Here is a 16011-nt window from a genome sequence, read left to right on the forward strand (position 1 = left end):
AGGATTTCTTGATATATATGGCAAGAAAATCCCAGCTAGCTGTTCTGCGCGCCGTTGTTCGATGAGATATTGATGAGCTTTATATGTATAATTAGGTTATTTGTAATTATATTATGTAAGCACAACATTTTGTGATTTTTGATCATTAGATTACCATAGAAACACTGATAATGATAAAATTATTAAAAAATTATTATTATTTTAGCTAAGGGGGTAATTCTGATAGATCATCACAAATCTTATACTATTATTTTGTCCAACAAAACCGAACACTTTATTGGAAAAAAAAATACCAAAAAAAAAGTATGATACCAAATTCTTTCCAAACATTAGATATGATTAAATTATATATCAACTTATACAATTAAATTATACATGTGATAACAATATTGTACTATTATATACGAAGTCGAAAACCGATCCTAATGGAATAATTCACACTTCGACAGATCAAAATGTGTGCTACGATTCTCCTCGAAACCAGTGTTCTTGCATATGACATCTCTGTGACTGTGAGTTGCCCTTTCAATCTCACAAAGGGTGAGTTCTCTCTTTGGAGAGAGATGCTTTAAGTGTATTTGTATAATTATATATTTAAACCTATCCCTATTATTTAATCATCATATCCTTTTTTTAGTATCTTAAAGATAAGCTGAATTGATTTGTATGTTAATACAAAATAATATTTTATACTTCTCATTGGATGAGGAATCGAACTTTAGGCACAAATATGTATAACCAAACTGATTATCAACCGAGCGATCTCTTGTTGATCATAATAATAAATCATTGAGGACGTACATAGGGAATATATTCCTTTGGATAGACGATGAAAGATGGTATGTGTTCAAATATACACTACAACTTGGGCTTATTAAATCAAAAAATGTCTATTATTATTATATAACAAAAATGGTATGTACAAATAGTACTATCTATACGTATATAGGCGGATTTGGAAACAACAAGAGATCAGTGCTGTTGTGTTCATATAACTCCAGCATTTCTTGATATCTATGGCATCAAAATCCCAGCTAGAGGTTCCGCGCCCATTGGCCGATCTGGGATTACAATGAACTAGCTTCTTTACCTTCAAATGACTCGGTAAGTCAAGTGCTTATATTATTTTTTTTCCATTTAGTTAACCTTGCGAAATTGAATCTAAATCTTGTGATTGCAGGCAATTCAATCGTACACGAACCAAGTGGAAGACCTGAAAACTGAAGTGAGAGACATGCTAATGGCTTTATCCGACAACGACAACCCGGTGGAGAAAGTGAAATTGATCGACTTGTTGTATCAGCTTGGTTTATCGTATCATTTTGAAAGGGAGATCGAAGATTCACTTAATCAAATCTTTGATCTCGAGTACCCTAACATTTTCTACGACAATGATCTTGATTCATTCACTGTTTCACTCATGTTTCGAGTGTTCAGACAACACGGTTACAAAATATCTTGCTGTAAGTACATACACGAGTGACTTTACCTAGGCACCACCACACGTCTAGCGTCCATGCGTGGCGTGGGTAGTGTGTATGGCTTGGAACAACTTCATGTCCAACGGCCACGCGTGGCATGGAGAGGCAATGTTCGTGGCTTGGCCTAGCACCGCCGCACGTCTAGCAGCCAAATAAACATAAGTCCTAGCTTAGTTCTTATTTTTGAATTAATTGATTAACGAATTAATGATTGTTAATATATATGTAGATGTTTTCAATAAATTCAAGGGCATTGATGGCAAGTTCAAGGTGAGTTTAGCCAGTGATGTGAAGGGAATGCTAAGCTTGTATGAGACATCACATTTGAGTATTCATGGAGAAGAAATTCTAGATGAAGCAATTACTTACACAACTAGCAACCTAAATTCGTCCTTGGAGAGCCAATGTAGTCCTCATCTTGCCAAACACATATCATATGCTTTAAATCAACCCTTCCACAAGGGCGTACCAAGAATCGAGACATTACGACATATTTCTTTTTACGAACAAGATGATTCATCGTCTCCTGGAGAAATGTTGCTCAAGTTTGCAAAGATAGATTTTAATCGATTGCAATTGACTCATCTGCAAGAGTTAAGCGATGTTGCAAGGTAACATATATAAAACTGTTAGAATATATATAAATAATGTGAAAAGTATGGTATCGGAGTAGAAGATTTTTAATTCAAAACTTAACTTCTGCAATTTAAGCTCTCACTTGCCTTTTACTCGACCGACCTTTGTTTTTTTCTTTTGGTTGTATTGCAGGTGGTGTAAGGACATAAACGTGGCCGAAAGTTTTCCTTATGCAAGCGATAGACTTGTAGAAACTTATATGTGGGCTGTTGGGACATACTTTGAACCACATTGCTCACGTGTGTTGTAAATCCACACCCCTATACACACCAACAATATTGTCCGCTTTGGGTTATCCGGTTCCCGTGGATACATCGGGCCCGCACGGCTTTGTTTCTCCTTAGGCCCAAGTAGGTGGGCTAGGCCCAACCCACCCAAGCCTAGGAAAAGGCCTTGATAGTGGTAAGAAGTGGGCTTGGCCCTTATAAAGAGCATAGTTACCACATCTTTAACCGATGTGGGACTTTTACACTCCCCCGCACTTGTGGGCTGGGTTATGTCAGACCCAACAAGTGGAGTAGAGGTCATGTCCAACAGGAACGAATTGCTCCGATACCATGTTGTAAATCCACACCCCTATACACACCAACAATATTGTCCGCCTTGGGTTATCTGGTTCCTGTGGATACATCGGGCACGCACGGCTTTGTTTCTCCTTAGGCCCAAGCAGGTGGGCTAGACCCAACCCACCCAAGCCTAGGAAAATGCCTTGATAGTGGTAAGAAGTGGCCTTGGCCCTTATAAAGAGCATAGTCACCACATCTTTAACCGATGTGGGACTTTTACTACGTGCTCGGATAATTTTCACCAAAATGGTAATGATAGCGACAATCACAGACGACACATACGATGCATATGGTACAATTGAAGAACTCCAAATTTTTACAGATGCAATACAAAGGTTTGTTTTCTCTGACTGTCGGAATACATATGTGATTGAAGTCTACTATGTATAATTTGGTGATGTATATGATCCCTTTAACATTCTCTATTATATTTTATAGGTCGGACTTTGGAGCAATCGATCAAGTACCAGACAACATAAAACTTCTTTACAAAACAATCTTAGATCTTTATCAGGGATTTGAAAATGAGTTGGAAGATGAAGGAAGATCCTACTGTGTCTTTTATGCGAAAGATGCGGTATGATTTAGTGTTATACATATAATCACATTGGTACATGAGTAATTATTCCATGATTCTGGCACACGACGTTTTTACGTTGATGTGGTATAACAGAACCAATGCAATGATGTCAATTCACATTGCTGTAATGCAAATTACCCTAACGTCAACTAGTGTGTTTTCTTATTAGGTGAAACAAGTGATGAGAAACTGCCTGGTTGAGGTAGAATGGTTGAACAAAGGTTGCATCCCTACATTCGAGGAGAATATGGAGAACGCGTTGACCTCCACATGCTATCATGCAATGGCAATAGCTTCTCTTCTCGGAATGGGAGAAGTTGCAAGAGTGAAGGAATTTGAATGGCTGAAAAACATTCCAAAGATCGATAAAGCATCTATGATGATATGTCGTCTATGAGACGACATTGTATCACCTGAGGTATGAAAATGCGGATTTGGGGGATCCGTAATTCGTTTAGAATTGTAGAATCAATAATTTGAATCATATGGTTTGAGAGGTGTGCCACATCACACCATCACATCTTTGTTTTTTCATTTTTAAAACTTGTTGACTTTTTCTTCACCATTAGATGTAAATTGTAAACTCTCGAGAATTGTGGAGCTCTCAAATCTTGAAAATACATATACTAGTGTATAGATTAGGACTCGGATGGGCTGAAATTGGAAACAATTGAAACTGCAGAAATTAGACATATATGTGCTACAGAATTCACATCCCGGATATTCACACAAATTTGCATGCTTTTTGAGGCCTAGAACGTCTTCAGATCTAGTTGTCGACGGAACGAGAGCGGCTACCATTATTTTAGCTACAATTTCCCCAAAACCATATTGAAATCATTTTTTCTTTGGAAAATGACATATATTAAGATTTAGCAGTTAGAATTTATTAGGGTTTCGGAATTATAGAACAATAACTCAGTTATATATCTCTAGACTTAAGACGGATACATGTCGCTAAGATAGGGAGTTCAAACTAGTTTTCCTGAGGTTTTCATGGTATAGTGGGGTTTCGACCCAATCTTTCCTGTTGTCAGATTAGTGGTTCTGGCTATCCGAGGTTTATGCTCATTCAGTTGTTCGAAGGGCATCATGAATTGGGTGTAGTTATATATTCAATGTTATTAACTATTGCAATATTACTACTTGTAGCATGAGGAGAAGAGAGAACACGTCGCCACAGGAATTGAAATTTATATGAAGCAACACAAAGTGTCTAGAGAAGAGGTGATTGAAGAATTCCGAAGACAAGTCAAGAGTGCTTGGAAGGACATAAATGAAGAATTCATAAAGCCAACACCAATATCAAAGGATATCCTTAAGAGAGTTCTTAACCTTGCACGCTTTATAGAGGTGCTGTACAAGCACCAGGATGCATACAGTATTAATCCGGATTTTTTCAAACCTTACATCAATCTATTGTTCTTTGAGCATATTCCGATCCAAGAATAGAGTTAATCCTGTTTCCATGGCTATTTTACTAGTCTTTAGATCACTGTTTGGCTCGTCTGTGTTCTTGAGTACTGAAGAGAGAGAGTGAGAATGCAATGTTTTAATGATCGTAATTTTAAGTTGAACTTAGTTCCCCATCTGAAGAAAATTCTTCATCAGCCAGTTGAGCAACGCTTGAATGGTTATGAGTTTGTTTGGTTGTATCTTTCAATAGTTGTACTCTTTTTATTATTTTTATTATTAAATATTTAATTTGCTAATTTAAGCTCTGTAGAATGTCCCGTATCAAAATGATTTTTGTCCGAAATTATACAAAAAAAAATAAAAAATTTATCCATGGGAAGAGTTGAACAATTTTAAATCACCAAAGAGAATCATTGTACTTAGATCAAAAGACCAAGTGGGATTCCCAAAAGACTAATTATTAAGGGCTTGCCCATTTGAGATGTTCAGGTGTGTTGGGTTGGGAGGTATTCGTCCCGAACACCTCCCAACCTTTGACTGTTTTAGGCGTTCGTGATTGTTGGGACCAAATCTCTCTACAAGGTTATATATAAAAATCTCAACACCCCCAACCCAACACCTCCCAACCAACACCCCTGAACCCCTCAAACGGGCAAACCCTAATTATATAGACACCAAAAGTATACATACATGGGCTTTCATTCAAGCTAATCATGATGTGTTTATAGGGTAATTGACTAGTTAATGCAAAATACATTTGAGGCAAATCAAATTCGGGTGCCGGGGACTTGTTGCAATAAAATTACAGCAGGTCTCGCTGTAATGCCCTTTATGGGTAATAAAAAAATTTATTTTTATTTTTAAAAATCATAAATATATAGTATTTTTCATAACGAACCCAACGGTATATTTTTTTGTTTGAAACAAAAATCAAATTCGTTGTAATCAAAACATCAAATATTTTGAGTTTATATCCGATGGTCTAGAATTGTCATATCTTTTTCATATTGAATTTGATTTTTGTTTCGAACAAAAAACATATCGTTGTGGTTGCAATGAACACTACATATTTATGATTTTTAAAAATAAAAATAAAAATTGTTAATGCTCAAAAAGGATATTACAGTGGGATCTGTTGTAATAAAATTACAGCAGGTCCCGGGCATCCAATCAAATTCATCGTCAAATCGATGAATTGATTGATTGATTATTGTCAAATATATATTAATGGAAATCGATAAAAAAATCGAATAAATTAATCTATTAAATTTATGTAAAATAAAATCATAACCGAACAAAACCGACCGTGAATACCCTGCTCCACTTACTCTCCCTCGCTCACTGGGCTTAACAATCCCCGAGACAACCTTGAAGCTTCCCCCCCAAACCCAGAGAATCTCAGTCACTGATAGCTCGCTCAAAATTTCGGCGAAACTAGACATGGAGGGAGTGGGGTCGCGGCTGGGCCGAGCCTCGTCCCGGTCCGGTTCAGCAGCGACGGCTTCAGTGTTCAGTGGCCCGGTGAGGAAGTGGAAGAAGAGGTGGGTAAACGTGTCGCCGTCTCCCGCAGTCGTTTCTCATTCCCAATCCAACGGCCACCATAGAAGCAACGGAAATGGAAGCAACAACGTCTCCTCCTCTCACCTCGTCCTTTGCCGCTGGACCCCACTACCCCTTGCCACTGCCGCTACAGACGACGCAGCTACTGCCGGTGAGGAGGAGCCTCCCAAACGCAGGTTCCGATACACTCCGGTGAGTACATGTACTTACAGTCCTGATATGTATGTATATTGGTGTGTATTTTTTAAGTGTATGTATATGTTCTATTTGTATGGGGTTTTTGGGTGCTAGGGTTTTGGCAGGGGAGGCTAAAGATGCTCTCATTTGGGGTCTTTTGAGTTCGAAGATTTAGTTCTGGTTTGTTGATATTGCTGTAAGTTCTACTTTTGGTTTTCTTCCATACTCTGTTATGGGTTCGTTTACATGGAAAGTGATGATTTTTGAAATTGGATTAGAGTTGTTGTAGTATTGAAATTGGGAATTTTGAGCCATAGTTGGTATTCTTGATTTGGCTCGATTTTGCGCAGAATTCGTGATGGCTCACTAGGAAAGTGAAAATGTTGTTGTTTTGCCATTGATTTGTGTGTTAAAGGCTGCTTAGGTACTGACCTCTATCTTTGTTAGGTTTCTGTAATTGAAGGACAGAAGATGAGAAGTGCGAAAAATGATGAAGATGAATCTAAAACAAGGGAGATTAGCCAAGTTAAGAATTCCCCAACTTCAAAAGGCAATGAACTGAATGCGGACAACGCGTTGAAGAAAGAAGCAAAGGTACTGAACATGATGTTTTATGTAATTTATCGCACTTCAGTTGTTTGGTGTTGTTTCTTTAATAACTCCTATCCAACATTCTTTAGTACTTCATCTTATTTCAAAGGTTTGGAACTTGTGTGTAACCAGTTATGAAAATTGTACAGAGAACAACATACACTGTAGTATGAAGGACAATCAGAACTGAAAAAAGTTCTTTTGAGTGTTTGATCCATTTGGAAGCTCCGATATTCTCTTCCGACCAAATGCTTTGACAGTTAGGCAATTTAGACCATTCCATCCTTCTAATATCCTTCCTAGGCTAGCCTCTCTAATAATCATCCAAAGGGTAATATGCATTCCTTAAGAACAAACTTAGGAACACATACCATAATTCCTTTCCAATACCATAAAATTGAAGTTGGTGATTTTCTTGGTTTCCATCTCATATTTACCGCACCATTAAAGTGTTTAAAGTGTGCACTAATCATGCCATAGCTTCAATGCCTAATTTGATGGTTCTTGCAAATGTGATTCCAAATTTGGTATATTGACTTGGCAGGATTCAGAAATCAGTCATTTGGATTTGGGTTTATGCTTGAAAGGCCACGTTGGCGGTAGTGATTTTGGCCAGAGCAAAGATACTCAGTTGAAAAGTGCAAGCTCAGGTCGGTTTTGGACTATGGCTTGATACAAAGCTGCTGCTGATGAAAGTTCATACCCCTTACTGTAATCTCTGCACTGAAATGACTCAACACTGCTCCGCTTTGTAATCAAATTGTAGACTTGTTTTGTAATCTTCCGTGCTTATGTGAGGTCAGTTTGTATTTACAACAAAATCTCTTAATCTTGCGCCTAGTTTACTGCCTTGTATATATAGTTATGCTGTGGCAGCTACATGAAAAGTTCTCCCCTTCATATTATCTGGCTGTCTTTTCTTCTCTTAAGCTGTTGATCAGACTCTGATATATTGCAATGATTGCCTGGTCCTTGAACAAGAAAGGGATTCGTTCCCATTGACTGGTGCTTGTTAAGAGTGGGTTCTTTATATTGCTGGTGTAACCTAATAGAAGGATAGTCAAAACCGTTTAATTCACAGCCAACATAGTATACAGCGGTCAAGGTATATGCACAAGCCAAATGCATGAATTGAATAGGGCCCAAGGAATGGGTCTTCATCTTTTGGTCTCCACACCAAACCTTGTCCATTTCAAAATTGGAACACTTAATACATAAGCAATCGAAAGAACAAATGAGGTGCAAAACAGCAACTTGTTGCTTTTATCTTTTATGACAAAGAACCAAGTAGATAATCAAATAAAGAAAGATCGGAAGAAAATAGTTGGCCTGAAGAACTCTCTAAACCACATAACTCAAAGGCTAATGTGACAGGAAATACAGTGGTCGATAAGCTAATGTGTCAACCAAACCGCCGTTATCTGTTCTCATGTGGACATAAGTCGGGCCATAGCAATTCTACAATTCATATGTTCAAGCTTCAGAGTCTTTGCCAGCTGCATTGTCAGCAGTGCCATTCTCCATTGCTTGAGTAACACCAACTTCAGCTGGCCTAATAACCCGGTCATGTAGCATGTATCCGGCCTATGGTAAAGCAAATGAGACAGCACATCATTACCACATTAGGCAATCATTACGTCGAAGACTAAATTAATAAAAGAAATAACCCCAACTACTGAATGTTCATGGATACCTTCAAGACATGGGCAACTGTTCCTGGAGGCTTTGCATTATCTGGTACTTGAAAGACTGCATTATGCCTATGTGGATCGAATGGCTCATTTGTAGGATCATATTTTTCCAAGCCATACTTCTTAAATATCTGAAAGCAATAGCATATGTAGATCTCTTAACAACAGAATTGAACTTTACAAAAACCTATTTTATATCAAAAACCAACATAACAGAGCTGAGTTTCACAATATTTAAAATAATACGAAAAAATACCACAGAAATTATTTTTTCCATTTTAAGATGAATATGGTTGAAATCAAAATATTGGACAAGGCACTTTGAACTTCAGAAAAAACATGTACAAGCATCGAAATCACAATGAGTCAGATTCATATGCTATATCCAGTAATCAGGTACAGACAGTGACATTGATCGAGCTACAAGAAGTTATACCTCCAAAAGCTGTTTCTCAGTCATATTAACCCCTTCCAGCAGCGTTTTAAGCAGTGGCACAGCTCCAGCAGCATCTTTGGATGTATCAATCTTCGAAAAACTGACCTTGACCACAGAAGAAGCTCTTTCCAAATTATCTGCAACATCCAGGAGGCTCTTTGCAAAGTTCTGAGCATATTTTAACCCAGACATTAGTATAAGACTTCCAAGACAAGAACTGAACAACTCCATAAATCCTAAAAATTCAGATAGCTAGTAGTCATAATTTAGTTGCAGCTGCCACAAACCTGTATGGCAAATTTTTTTGAGTTCTCTGCATCGCGTCTTGTCCTCTCCATGACATTCTCCATTTCTGCATAACTTCGAAGGACTTTATCTTGCATTGCCTTTATCTCTTCATGCTTTAACTTCAAGAGTTCTTCCTTCTCCGTGACAACCTTCACCAAATCATCCACTGACAGGTCACTTTGGTCTTCTGAATCTGAATCAGAAATGCAGTTCGTTAAGTACCTCTCCTCCTCCTTAAAGTTTGAGACATGGTAGTTTGGGATTCTGAAAATAAACCTGATTCGTTATTTTGATCAGTGGCTTCAGTCTCCTCAGAATCTGACGCTTTTGTTTGATCAGAAACTTTAGCATTTGTTGGATCAACAACTGTGGAGCTTCCATCTTCCTTCTCGGTAGGCTCAGGTTTAGCAGAAGAAGACATTCGGAATTGTTGAAAATTGAAGGAATTGAAGGCTGAATGGTTTAAGAGAGGAATTTGACTTGTAACAATCTGCAACACAAAAGTGCACGTAAGAATGTAATTTCAATTTGTTACATTTCAAACTCTGGATTTGAAGAAAAGATAATAAGGATACATAGATTGGACCTTGGAGAAATTAGAAAAATCTAACACAACTGTCCAAGTAGAAAGGAGTCCCACTTAAAGGGGCTGCTGCATTGATATTTTTCATACCGATAAAACAATCAAGACAATCTTAACTATGATTTATAATGAAATCCAATTCTGAAACAGTCTAGCGTACAAGAATTTAAAATATCTGAAAGAACAATATAAAATTGTATGATGATCAAGCATACCCATCTCAATAACGAAAGAAGTAATCGCATGGATGATTGAGTAAGCTTTTCATAGCCTAATTAGCGTTCAATAAGCCTTGGGGAAATACATAATAAGTACACCTCTGTTGCTTCTCAAATAAAAGCTACACCATTTAACACTTCCAAATCAGCAGGAGGCAGGATGACAGAAAAATTACACAGGATAACATATCATCAGAAACATGAAAATATATATAAAAAAATATGATAGGAAATTGAAAATCAAATTAAAGAAGAGAAAAAGCATTATGAAAGAGAGGATCACAGAAAAGAGGTCACAAAAGCTATAAAATTATCATCAGACCAAATTCTGACCAAAAATAATGAACTTCTATAGCACAAGCACAAACACAAAAGATCTAAAATTTCAATCACAAGTGAACACTAAAGATTTGAATTTTAAACGAAATCCATATTAAACAAAGAGAACCCTAAATCAATTGCAACCAAAACCCTAACACCCTGCTAAAACCCCATAGGATATCAAACCCAAAAACTCAACAATCGAATAGCCCAGACGACTATACTAAATTAATAAAAGGAAGGGAAGAAATCATCAATCTTCGATCAACTATCTCAAACCCTTAAACCCTGACAAAAACCCTTTTCCCCAAATGACTAAAGAAATCCGTCTTTTTTCTATTTAAACATACCATTTTTCGAGATTCATAAGCAAGAGAGTGGAGCTGATTGGATAGCAATGGGACCTGATGCTTCTGCGCAGCAGAGAGTAGCAAGGCCCGTCGGCCCACGTTCCTTGAGACACTCGAGAAAAGCCTAGACACCACCATCTCCGACGCCCCAACGAGATGATAAACAGGGTGTACAGAATGCGAAATAAATAAAGGGTTTAGAGAAGGAAGGGAATTACAGATTTACAGGGGTTTTGAGAGACTGAGATTTGATATAGACAGAAAACAAACGTAGTGCTTGGGGAGAAAGAAAGTAGTGACAGGATAATTCAAGGTTACCAATTTACCCTTATACTCTTCCTCCCTCTACTGTCCTTTTCTATTGATTTTCTGAAATTGTTGAAGGGTATTATTGTCTTGTTGATTTCACTGATTTTCTTATTCAATCAATTAGGTTAGCTCCAGAACAGTCTCGAAGCAATTGAGTGGGGAAAATAATTAGGCCTGTTTGGTTTGTTTTCTATTTTCTACTATTTTTTTTATTTTCTGTTTCAATTTTCAAAAAAACATAGTACATATTTGTTGAAATCCCTAAAAAGTGACCCCAAAAGACCCCATTTAATGTGAAGTGTTGGATGTGAAATGAGTCCTACATATATATTTTTAATTAATAACTATTTTAATATCACATAAATTTAAAGAATTTTTGAGATTATATTATGGGGTACGTAACATTGACCTTTTTCCAAAAAGGAGTCGTGCCCCATTGAATAATGGCAGTCAAGGATAGATTTTCTAGAGTTTCGATGTTTCTTTCTTTCTTTTCAATTTTTCACATAAATTAAATTTAACGATGTGTTGTCAAATTGATCAATTTTTTCATTTAATTTTCAAACGATTTTTTTATCAATCTAATAATGATAATAATCGACTAATCAATCAGTTTGACGAACAATTCACCTAATAGAAGGATTAGTCAAACTGTCTTAATTCACGGCAAACATAATGACAATAAATAGGTTAAGGTATGTATGTACATAGAATAGCTTGTGGCATTTAAATTTAATGGCTATGGATTATGTTTTCATAAAACATCCATTCATTGTCCTTGTACAACAATATTGACACCAGGAATTTTCATGAACAAGGATACCTGAAGGATAAGAGATCACCAAATGCAAGAATTGGAAATGAATCTTTCATCTTTTGACTAAAAATTCAAACCCTGATATATATAAGCAATTGAAAGAACAAATGAAGTGCAAAATAGCAACTTGTTGCTTCATCTTTTATTACAAAGATTAGATAACTAAGTAGATAACCAAATAAAGACGGATACTTGTCCTATAGAGTATCCTAAACTGCATAACTCAAGGCTAACGAGACAGGAAATTCAGTGTGTTCCATTGAACCAGAAAAAAGGTCCATAAAGCTAATGTGGCATCCGAATCCCCATTATCGGTTCTCATGTGGGCATAAGTTTCATTTCTGATAAAGGACTGGGGTGACCTTTGCTCGCAGATGCCTGACCTCAACAGCCACGAGCGCCACTTCTTTTTCCAGCTCATCTCCACGAAGGACAGGGGTGACCTTTGCTCCCAGAATCCCAACCTCAACAGCCACGAGCACCCCTTTTTTTTCATAATAGTTTAGAGTGTCATAGACCAAATCAAAGCGCGTGATAAAATTAAAAACTCTCAGAGGCAGTGAAGTGATTGCTTTCCATGATTGTCTTATAAACCCTTTGTTTTCGAATTCAGCTGGCTTAATAATGTGGTCATCTAGCCTGTACCCAGCCTATAATAAAGAAAATGAAACAGCACGTCATTAACTCATTAGGTAATCATTAATTTGTAGAAAATGAGAAGACCGTATGAATAAAAGAAACAACCCCAACCACTGAATGTTAATGGATACTTACAGTTTGCAGCTCATCTCCATGAAGGACTGGGGTGAGCTTCATTTCATGAAACCCAGCCGCAAAATCCACCGGCACCCCTTCTTTCACACAAATGCTAAAAGCGCGACGGAACAAATAAGTGCGCAAAAAAATGTGCATGAAAAAATGAATAACTACCAGGGACAAAAAAGCTGTTGCTATCCCAAAAATAATGGTCGTAGTAAACTCTTTGTTTTCGAGTGGTTGAGTAACTTCTTCTTCACCTGGCCTAATAACACGGACACGTAAATTGTGCCTAGCCTATAATAAAGAAAACGAGAAGGAACATCATTAACTCATTAGGTAATCATTAATTCATAAGAAGTGAAAAGATTATATTAATAAAAGAATCAAACCAACTACTGAACGTTCATGGATACTTACAATCCGAGACATAATAGTTTGGGATTCTGTGTCACTTCCATAGTTCCGTATATAGGGTGGTAGGGTGGTATAAAATAGATATTTCTGCATGAAGATATTGTCAATATCTGGTCCTCTAGTCATTAGTTCATTCATGAAGGGCTATTGTTCATTCTTTTGACCAGTGGCTTCAGTCTGCCCACCTAAACCAGAGGCCAAGTTAAACAGGGCGATAGAGACTCCAGTTATAAATGCCATAACAAAACTTCGTAAGAAAATATTTCGAGAACTATCAGAATCTGATGCTTCTGTTTTGATCAGAAACTTTACCATTTGTTGGATCAACGACTGTGGAGCTTCCAGTTTCCTTCTCAGTAGGGCCAGGGCCAGAAGAAGAGGACATCCCAAATCGTTGAAAAGGGAAGGAATTGAAGACTGAATGGTTTAAGAGAGGAATTTGACTTGTAAGAATCTGCAACATAAAAGTGCACATAAGGATGTAATTTCAATTTGTTACATTTCAAACTCTGGATTTGAAGAAAAGAAAATAAGGATACATAGATTGGACCTTGGGGAAATTAGAAAAGTGTATCACAGGTGTCCAAGTAGAGAGGAAGATATTAGACTGCATTACTAAAGCTAAAAACAAGCACATTTAGTACCACCCAAAGGGGCTGCTGTCTTGACATTTTCATACTGATAAAACAATCAAGACAATCTCAATTATGATATATTATGAAATCCAATTCTGAACCAGTCTAAGCATACAAAAATTTAAAATATCTTAAAGAACAATATAAAATTTTACGATGACTAATTGTCCCATACACCCATCTCAATAACGAAAAGAGTAATCGTATTGATGGTTGAGTCGGCTTTTCATAGCCTAATTAACGATCAAGAAGCCAGGAACCATTATCATGGGCACAACATAGAAAACCTTTTAAGCAGGAGAAAAACACTAGGGGGGGAAAATGATCCCTTAAATGCTTAATCAATAAACATAACTCTCCTTCTTTTGCTGTATTGTATCTAGCCAATTAATTACCCAGATTATTACTGCCTTGCATGCTTAGACATTTAGGGTCCGTTTGTAGGAGAGTATAATTCCTTAAAAACTCATGATAGTATAATTTTATGCAAAAATGGACTCTTATATGGTACAGGCTATAGTATTAAAAAAAAAAAGGTCCCAACTCATTTTTATTTTATACACAGTGCTTAGTATAAGAGGTACCATAACAAATGACCAAAAAAAACCTCTTAATATAACAAACCCTAGCCACTTGCCACTTTATATAATGCTTGTACTGTTAAAAAAAAAACTCAAGTCACAAAAACACCATAGCCACAAAAATCTAACATATTTTATCTTTAAATTTTCATACAAAAACTTATAAGAGTAAAATGATTAAAAAAATAGTAAGTTTTTAGTTGGGGTATTTCCGACTTCCGATATATTACCACATATCTTATAATATGATTTTGTTTAACAAACATTGTATTGTATTATTGTATAATAATCATACTATACAAGCCTAACACCAAATGTTTTCCAAACAATAGATAGGATTATAAAACATAGATCAATTTATACAATGGTTAACTTATACATTGGATAACAAAATTATACCATCCATACATACTGGGCACCAAATGGAGCCTGACGGTCCTGTCAGAAAAAAATTACACCTCTGCTGGTTCTCAAATAAAAGCTACACCATTTAACACTTCCAAATCGGATCACACAGCCCGTGCAAAATACAATTTACAAATTCCACACGATAAAAGATAATCAGAAACATGAAATATATATAAAAGATATGATAGGAAATGGGAAATAAAATTAAAGACAGAATGAACTACTCAACTTCAAGTTATCACCGATAATGGAAAGCAATATTAAGAAAGGATCAAAAAAAAAAGGTCACAAAAGCTATAAAATGGTCATCAGATCAAATTATGAACTTCAATAGCAGAAACACAAATCAAATCATAAACGAAATCCATATTAAACAAAGAAATCCATACTAAACAAAGAGAACCCTAAATCCATGGCTACCAAAACCTGCAGGATATCAAACCCCAAAACTAAATAATCAATCTTCAATCGAGTATCTCCAAACCCTTAAATCGTAACAAGACCCTTTTCCCAAAATTACTTAAAAATCCAGTCTTTTCTATTTAAACATACCTTGTTTCGAGATTCATAAGCAAGGGAGTGTAGGTGATGGGAGATCAACGGGACCTGATGCTTCTGCGAAGCGGAGAGTAGCAAGGCCCGTCGGCCCACGTTCCTTGAGACACTCGAAAAAAGCCTAGACACCACCATTGCCGAATCCCGAACGAGATGATAAACAGGGTATGCAGAATGCGAAATAAAAAAGGGGCTTAGAGAAGGATGGGAATTATAGAAAGCATTGGTTGTACTTGGGGACCGGGGAGAATAATAGCAGACACTGGATAATTCTAGGCTGACCAATTTACCCTTACACTCTGCCTTCATCTACTTCGCTTTACTTCGCTTTTCCGGGTGGATATTTAGGAATTGTATAAGGGTATTGTTGTCTTGTTGCTTTTTCTAATTTTAATTATAATTCATAATCGGATATTTATTCATTCATGCTACTTCCCTTCATTTAAGTTGTTTGGGAGTGTTGTAAAGTGAGGTGAGATGCTACGAGATAAAAAGCTATAATTTTGAGAGGTGAATTCTACTGACAAAAAAATTTATCGTGTCACAAAAAACTGTTATGCTGTGAGGTGAGGTGCACTTGAACGTAGTGCAAACACACTATCAAGCAGATACATTATATTTTCATGAGCTGACCACCAT

General features: G+C 36.7%; 2 protein-coding genes and 1 pseudogene across 4 annotated transcripts; 2 read left to right on the forward strand and 1 right to left on the reverse strand.

The window, feature by feature from the left end:
* Positions 1–455: 455 nt before the first annotated feature.
* Positions 456–4715, forward strand: LOC119986137 (annotated as a pseudogene).
* A 1276-nt stretch (positions 4716–5991) lies between these two features.
* On the forward strand, positions 5992–7912 carry LOC119985903. The gene is made up of 3 exons (XM_038830370.1): positions 5992–6431; positions 6864–7010; positions 7552–7912. The coding sequence occupies exons 1-3, from the start codon at positions 6120–6122 to the stop codon at positions 7678–7680; spliced, it is 588 nt and encodes a 195-aa protein (XP_038686298.1). The 5' UTR covers positions 5992–6119; the 3' UTR covers positions 7681–7912.
* A 218-nt stretch (positions 7913–8130) lies between these two features.
* On the reverse strand, positions 8131–15595 carry LOC119985901 (grpE protein homolog 2, mitochondrial-like). Of its 3 annotated transcripts, none has more exons than XM_038830368.1 (6): positions 15370–15595; positions 9699–9912; positions 9422–9621; positions 9135–9302; positions 8701–8829; positions 8131–8591 (listed from the first exon to the last, which is right to left on the reverse strand). In XM_038830368.1, the coding sequence occupies exons 1-6, from the start codon at positions 15505–15507 to the stop codon at positions 8481–8483; spliced, it is 960 nt and encodes a 319-aa protein (XP_038686296.1). In that variant the 5' UTR covers positions 15508–15595; the 3' UTR covers positions 8131–8480. The 3 variants fall into 3 exon arrangements, with proteins under 3 accessions (XP_038686296.1, XP_038686297.1, XP_038686295.1); XM_038830369.1 differs by lacking the exon at positions 15370–15595 and adding an exon at positions 10895–11140 and having other exon boundaries at positions 9422–9615; XM_038830367.1 differs by lacking the exon at positions 15370–15595 and adding an exon at positions 10895–11140.
* Between the last annotated feature and the right edge of the window lie 416 nt (positions 15596–16011).

Source organism: Tripterygium wilfordii, chromosome 19 (assembly GCF_013401445.1).
Source record: "Tripterygium wilfordii isolate XIE 37 chromosome 19, ASM1340144v1, whole genome shotgun sequence".
In the NCBI taxonomy this organism is placed as follows: Eukaryota; Viridiplantae; Streptophyta; class Magnoliopsida; order Celastrales; family Celastraceae; genus Tripterygium; species Tripterygium wilfordii.